The sequence below is a fragment of the Manis javanica genome, chromosome 6 (genome assembly GCF_040802235.1).
Source record: "Manis javanica isolate MJ-LG chromosome 6, MJ_LKY, whole genome shotgun sequence".
Classification (NCBI taxonomy): Eukaryota; Metazoa; Chordata; class Mammalia; order Pholidota; family Manidae; genus Manis; species Manis javanica.
In genome coordinates, this window is record NC_133161.1 from 34177501 (window position 1) to 34185000 (window position 7500).

Consider the following 7500-nt stretch of genomic DNA (forward strand, 5'->3'; position numbering starts at 1 on the left):
GCCTAATATACATACCCATTGTGTTAAGTCACTTCTACAAGGTACTTCACAAACATACAATGCACAACTAAAGTCTCTAAGTTATATCTGAAGGATGTAACTTTCTGCATTTACTCGTTTATGGTGTATATAAACAAACTGCGTAGAACAAAGTAAACTTCAAACTGAGGTTATAAACACACCTTACAGACCTTATCATAAAAGGCCTCCAGAGTACTCTTCAAATGTATAGCTATGATTTCTCTCTGTTTTTCTCTTTAAGATCTAATCAGTCTTAAAGAAAGTTTCTTCTTTGCATTTTCCATCAGAATCTGTTGTCCACTCATACTAAACTTCATTCTGTTAATTTCACTTGTCTTTCTAAACACAGTCTACTGTATTCTCAGACAACATAGAATTTGGCTATAAATTCTTAGGACTCTTACTTAGAGGAGTCAGTACTCCACTGGTTTGATTTCCTGCAAATACATTAAAGGAAGAAAAGGGCTCTTCTGAAAAGAGCATTTATTTAAAGTAACCTATAAAATAGGCTAATCTTGGGACTTTGGTGGGCATTTAATGTCTATGATGGTTAAAAGAAAATATTTCAGAACAAAAGTAAAAATTATCTTCCTAATAATTAGTCTATGAAAAGAGACATAATGCCAAAATATAGGGAACCTATTCAAAGTGTTATGTCTAGCTCTCTTAAAGGATTATTCTTGAAGACAATGCCTAAAAGGTTAAGATATTTTTCAACACATATACTCTAAGCTATCATTTAAAATAGTGATTCTATGAAATTTTCCTCTAGTGTGGGCATTTGCTTTAACTTTTGAGATGCAATCTTACTCCTTATATACTAACTTAAAAATCTGAATGACATATCACTTAATTTGCAACATTTTTCAGTAACAATTCATTATATTTACATTTTGTGATTTTTTAACATTTAGTCTGAATGCAATCCAGACTTTTACAGAAATAACCTTTATTTTCAAATAAGTATAACCTTATTTTCAAACAGGTATACTCATTCTGGCCTAATATAAGTAGATGTTTTGAAAGCTTTCAGTTTTCTGTTACTGTTTCTGCAGACTTGAATCAGTGAAAAATGGAATGGCTATTCTTTGGTTGAAAGGAATATTTCATTGACAGACAAAATCTGGAAAAATGAATCTATCAAATAAAAAGAATCATAAACAACTTAACAGTGTAGCTTTTTTGGACAGTTGTAGTTTACATCTCAAGAATTAAAGAGAATTACATTTTATGAGACAGCAACATGAAACAAAAGTGCTCTTTAATGTTATTAAAAGATGTATATTCAAAATATATTGGAATGGGTTTTCCAGAAAAGCATCATAGATGATCATAGTGTTTACGTGGTTCACAATCTTTCAGAAAATTTCAACTAATTAATAGTTAATATTTGCAGCTATCACAGGAAAGCATCTGTATTGTGAAAAATCCTTGTGGTCCTTTCACCTTAGCTTAGACTTGGAAGAAATTCATTGTATAAGCAAGTATCAAGTAATGTGGCCCTCTGGTGGAAAACTAAGTATCATGTTCCGATCCGCAGCACGTTAGACAGTGAACTAGAAGCTGTAAAATATTTGTTACAAAGCTTTACAGAACCTTCCGAAAATCACCCTGTGAACTTAATTAATAGCTTGACACCTGAAGGGCACTCTGGTGCTGATGTGACGTAACTAATATGAAAATCCTGTCTCTACTCATACTTAATCATGTTCCAAATGATAATAAATACTCAGCATCCTTTAGCTCAACACAACATGCTCAATTTGCTATGAATACATTTTTCATACTCAAGAAAGCAGGCTTACTTGTTTTAAGGAATCACCGAGGAAAACAAAACTTACCTGCTGCTGTTGCAGATGCAGCAGTTCCACTGTGCTTACTTCAGAGCTGGTGTCACCACTTGATCTTCCATCTCTACTGCCAGCGTCTAATTGGCTGCTTAGAGTGCTCATTCCATTTTGATTCATTGAACTGTTGCTTATTGTCTCTGTCGCAGATTCCTGCATCATGACTTAATACCTAAAAGTGATTAAGAAGTATCAATTAACACATGTTACACCTTCACACTTCTATTATCAAGATGTCCCTCTCTGCCAATTACAGAGACAGAATCTTTAGAAGGAAAACAACAACAAAAAAAGCCTTAAATAGTCATTTACCAAGAAAAAAAAAGAAAAAACAATATAAGTGCAGCTTTCATTCAGATATTAATCACTGAAATTATGGTTTCTATAAGCATTTTTTGTGTGGTTATATTTAACAGTCAAAGTAACATCATGCATATAGCATGGTCAATAGCATTTATGAACAACCACATTTTAAAGTCTACCTATAAAACCAGTTTAAATGAAGGGACGATTGCACACTCTGTTCTATGTTTCCTATTATCTACCTTTGACAACCATGGATGACTATACAGCCTTATTTTAAATATTCACTATCTTGATTCTGTCAGAATTTTACAGCACATCTTATGCAAGGCTGTTGTTTAATGATGCACAGCTAATCATACAAAATTAAAATTTTGTAAGGGTGTTACAAATCATATGGTATCAACCAATGATAAATAGTATAATGGGTTCTTTTTTGTGTGTGTGACTAAATAAAATTTTGCCTTGGAGGCATTTTAAGAAAAAGCTCCTACTGCAAACACGTTAGATATTGCCTATTTTTTTAATCAAACAGCTCATATTCATTTATTTTTCTGACATTTAAAACATTTAATACTGTCCTTCCTAGGAAGTAATTAAGCTTATGCATGAGCAGCAATCAAACTGTTCACTTGAAGATGACTTAAAACTCAATTTTAACATAGGCAAATAAATGAAAGTATATATAAAATTAATTTTCCAGGCATGTATTAGATATGAAAGCTGGAAATAAAATCTATCAAGAATATCACTAATGATTGTGCTAAAAACAGCATAAATTATGCATATTACCTTCTCTACAGTAATAAATGTTTTATCATTTTCGCTGCATAAATATACTGTACTTTCAGGATAGAAATGAGATGTCCTGCCAAGATCAGTGGAAATCCTTGCAGTAAATAAAGAACCAATGTGCTATTACAAACCAGAATTTCACAGTACATCTTGAATCGGTGGTTTAGAAAGATCAGTTTTGGCTCTCAAAGATATCTGAATCCTACACTATAACATAATAGATACACTTCTCTGTTTTACTTCTACGGACAGGACAGAATTTCAGAAACAACCTGGCTGCGCTGTGACTTTAACAGTAATGTTCGACAGACAGTGGATTTAGCCTAAAGTAAAGAAGGACGTTAAACTTATCACTTAATCTAATTTTTTGTTAGTATATGATTTCAGTATTTTAAACTTGGCCATTTTTAAAGCGTCTCACCCATTAAAAATTTGTAAATGCATTTATTATAAAGCAAATGTAAGCTTAGTATCTTTTCATGCCATAGAGAAATCCTCTTCCCCAGATTCTTACAAAGTGTGATCATGAACACACACACAAACATAGTGACATACAAACACAGATACTTATACACAGAGATTTTTTTGCATACTGATAATTAAAACTAATGTTATAACAATAGTTTTAAAAGATATTTTCATCAAAGACTAAATTATTAGATTATTTCTATGACTAAAAATATCAATTTAAAAAATCTGATTTATAAAAGACCATCAATAGCTGGGCTAGTAAAGCAACTTGGTATAACAAAAACTATGCATATAACCGAAGGCTGTTTTATTAGAGAAAAAAGCAACAACAAAATCCATATACATAAAGGAAGCAATTGTTGTAAGTATGGTGAACAACGTTTGAACCAAATGTCTTTATGAACAAATAGGTTTTGTTAAACATCTTATTGAACATTAACAAAGAAAAATCATACAAATGAAATCTGATACACAGTGATGGATTTTAAAAAAAACAAAGCTAATACTCTTTTCTGAGATTAGGCAGCTAATAAGTATTCAAATTAGGCATAAATTTTACATGCACAATGTTTAAAATATTCAGAGAAAAAGGTCTGATTACCTTTACTAGTTATATGAAAATTATAATTTGGGTCCTCTCCAACTGCAGAAACAGATAGACATAACTTACACATATTGCATTTAATTTAACTTTTTTGACAAAATATATGGAGTACATATGTAGGTGTATGTTTTTACTTCATGACCTAAATTTATTTGAAATACTACCTCTGGGTGGAGTTTGCAACACAAAGGATAAAAATAAACTACATTTTCAAATGTAACAGACAGGTGCAGTATTTAGTATTAATGTGTGTGTAGTTAATGCCAGGACCAATTGAATGAATTAAAGAATTCATTCATGTATTATTGTGTTATAATCAAGGCCATCAAATAATTAAGAATAATCAATAAGCACAGTCATGGGTCTAAATCTTTATTACAGTTACAAAGAAAGACCTATATAACTCCTAATTCCTATTAGCCAGAGGATTTTATTATTCCTTGTGGGATTTTTTTACTTTATAAAACCCTAGAGTATAAATTGTAATTTACATTTAAGTTCAGTCATCTAAAGGTTAGTAAAATCATGCTTAAGAAAAACAATAACAGTAAGTAGAACTTTTTTTCTCTACAAAACAGAAGCATCTGACCCAACATTAATATTAAAAAAGAAGGGACTGTGTAATTAGGTAATTATAATGTACAGTTCACCTAAAGAAGAAAACTGGGAGTATGTCCACTATAAAGGATATGTATTTTTCAAGGATAATGAAGATGCTTTCCAGTATTCACTAAGTTTCTCTTAGTGATGCCTCCACACCTATTTTCCCCTAGAGGAAATACATCTAGCAAAATGTGAGTTGCTGTTTACCTTTTAAAGTATATTTTAAATAATTACAAATTTAGCATATTCTTTCAAAGTGGATGTGCTTGTGATCCCAAACATATCAAACTAAATTATTCATTCTTCTCAATCCTACCACAAACATTTTACAAAAATCAGTGAAAATAAATTCCAGATCATTAAAGGGAAAGGTGAAATTGGGAGTCGCTGTTTTAATGTTTGAATGGTTAGTTAAACCTTTAATTCTTTCATCATACACAACTTTTCAGCTAAATCAGGAAATAACTCCTAAAATCTTGCACCCAATGATACACTTAGACTTTTTGCCTCTGCATTAAGTTTTCCTTTCTTTCCTTCTTTTTTTTTAAAGCAAGTCACTGTACGGACACTTTTACGCTCTACACCACTTCCCTTTTGAAACATTAAACTGACACTGGAACTGACTGCACAAGATTGCATTTTCTCTTCCTAAACAACTTGAATTGAAAGGTTACTTAGTGTAACAATATTTACTTGCAGAATTGTGTTGTTACCAAGGGTATAATGGATGGTGGCTATGCAGGTTTACGCAAGAATGAGTGAAGCATGAGGCATTAGCCATGTGTTTGACATGTTTCAAATTGCTATAATCCAGCATTAAACACACCCAGCAATTCATGCCATTTCTTGCAGCCATAATCTTGAATAAAGCGTGCACAACCACTTATTATATAAATTAGTATATGACTCCCTGTTATAGTCACAACAGTGCTTTTGTGTTTATTTTGCATCAAGTTGTAGTCTTTTATTTGTACAAATAGCAGGATATAAAGACATAGCTCAATTAGACCTCCTTACTTTATGATAGGGTAGTACTGAATGCTAGACTTGTTGGTTTTATTTTTTCCTCAAGGAGTTATTGGTTCCATTGGCATAAAATGTACCATGTGAGATAGACATTTGCCAGAGTGATAACAGAAATCTGCATCTATCCTATACTGTATTCACTATACTGTTCAAAAGTTTGAAACTTGACCTGGGCCAGTACAGTTAACTGTGTTATCTCAACCACCACCAGGGACACTATTGGTCCTTGTTGCTTACTCAACTTCTTTTCTCTCTGGTCTCTCTCATCTTTTCTTTCTCCCTCTCTCTCATCTTCCCTACAGCTCACTCTTCCTTCTTCTCTTCCAACCCCTAACCCCGTGTGTGAATATGTGTGTGTGTGTGTGTGTGTGTGTGTGTGTGTGTGTGTGTGTGTGTGTGTGTAGACAGAGACTGATCAATCGATGTAACTACATATGTCAAGGATGGTTAAGGGAAAAATTACCTCTACTTCTTACCACATTCCTCTATCCACATAAATAGACAATCCATTTAAAAATTCTGGTGCCTTAGTATTAGATCTCATTTTTTGAGGGGGGCTTCTTGCCATTTAATAAAAATAAATGAATAAACAAAATGACTTCCTGAAAAACTAAAAATAAGTAACAGTATGTATAAAAAGTTTATAACTTTTTATGAAATATTCTTAAACAAAATTATTTACAATGCCATTAAAAGACATTTCATGCCCAGTATGTTCCAGTTTCTAATCTACATAAACAAATATATACATTAAATCCAAAAGATTTTGAATATGAAATTCAAGGGAAAAAACCCCATAAAATTAGTTATATTGTCTTAAATAATTCCTAATCACTTAAAAATTATAAATGTTAACTATTATTAAATATTTCTATGCAGATTCACACAAGAAAGTCTGAGGAATATCTACATATGCAACAGGAAACCATATACCTTTATATCAAAATACCAGCTAAATTCTGCTTTTGAAAACTTGACTGTGATGTAAAACTTCTCAAAGAAACTAGCATTTAAATAATGATAACTTCTGTGCTCTAGTGGAATTAATTCATCATGGACACCATGCACAGTGCTTTTGAAATCTAGTACTGCTTTGCTAAAAGTCTTTAATGCTTAGATTGCCTAATAAATCAAAATGCCAAATATGAAGGACATAGTTGAATGTGTAAGAACAAAAATCGAACAAGCACATGAATATTCTAACTTTCAAAAACTGAAAGAGTATGTCCTCTAGGGGGAAGGGTGTCTGTTGTTGTGGCAAATCATACAATATTATAACAAGTGATAGAATCCTAAGTAAATGAAAATTAAGTGTTTATAAAGTATTTGCTACTGGTTTTCACTTGCTTAAACAAAATGCCTAAAATGCCACTCACAAATTCAGGTTACTTTCTTGGAAAAAACACTAATTAGTAAAAATACAAATTTTCATTCAAAAAGTTTAATATGTCAAACAAGAAAAATTGTAGGACATTGTAACATGGGAATTTTAAAAAATAATGTCCATGACTACCGTTACCAAATAGACTACTGTTACATCTTCAACAATGACAACATCTGGGAAACATACAAATAGAACAAATGAAAATTTTATCTTTCATTTCAATCAACTATTAATTAATTTAGTAACTCAATCTGTTATGTTATGTTCAAGGATTAAACTAAGTTTTATAACACAAGTAACAAAACATAAAAATTTCATTATGGAAACAATATAAAATACTAAAATTAAGTGCTTAATCTCTATGCTATTTTATTTAAATATAGTACAACAAATTTGAAAGAATGGTAGCTATATGGATGTATTTCACTGCTGTATTATGATTCTGC

General features: G+C 31.4%; 1 protein-coding gene across 15 annotated transcripts in view; it reads right to left on the bottom strand.

Moving 5' to 3' along the window:
• FOXP2 (forkhead box P2) overlaps nt 1-7500 on the bottom strand; it is a 568904-nt gene that overhangs the window by 248262 nt on the left and 313142 nt on the right. For 13 of the 15 annotated variants that reach the window (XM_073238565.1, XM_073238561.1, XM_073238563.1 and 10 more), the window contains one exon: nt 1863-2040. In XM_073238565.1, the coding sequence (XP_073094666.1) occupies nt 1863-2030 (168 nt within the window). In that variant the 5' untranslated portion in view covers nt 2031-2040. Of the gene's footprint in view, nt 1-1862; nt 2041-7500 lie in introns of those variants that run through there. The other 2 variants (XM_073238572.1, XM_073238571.1) reach the window with 1 other exon arrangement.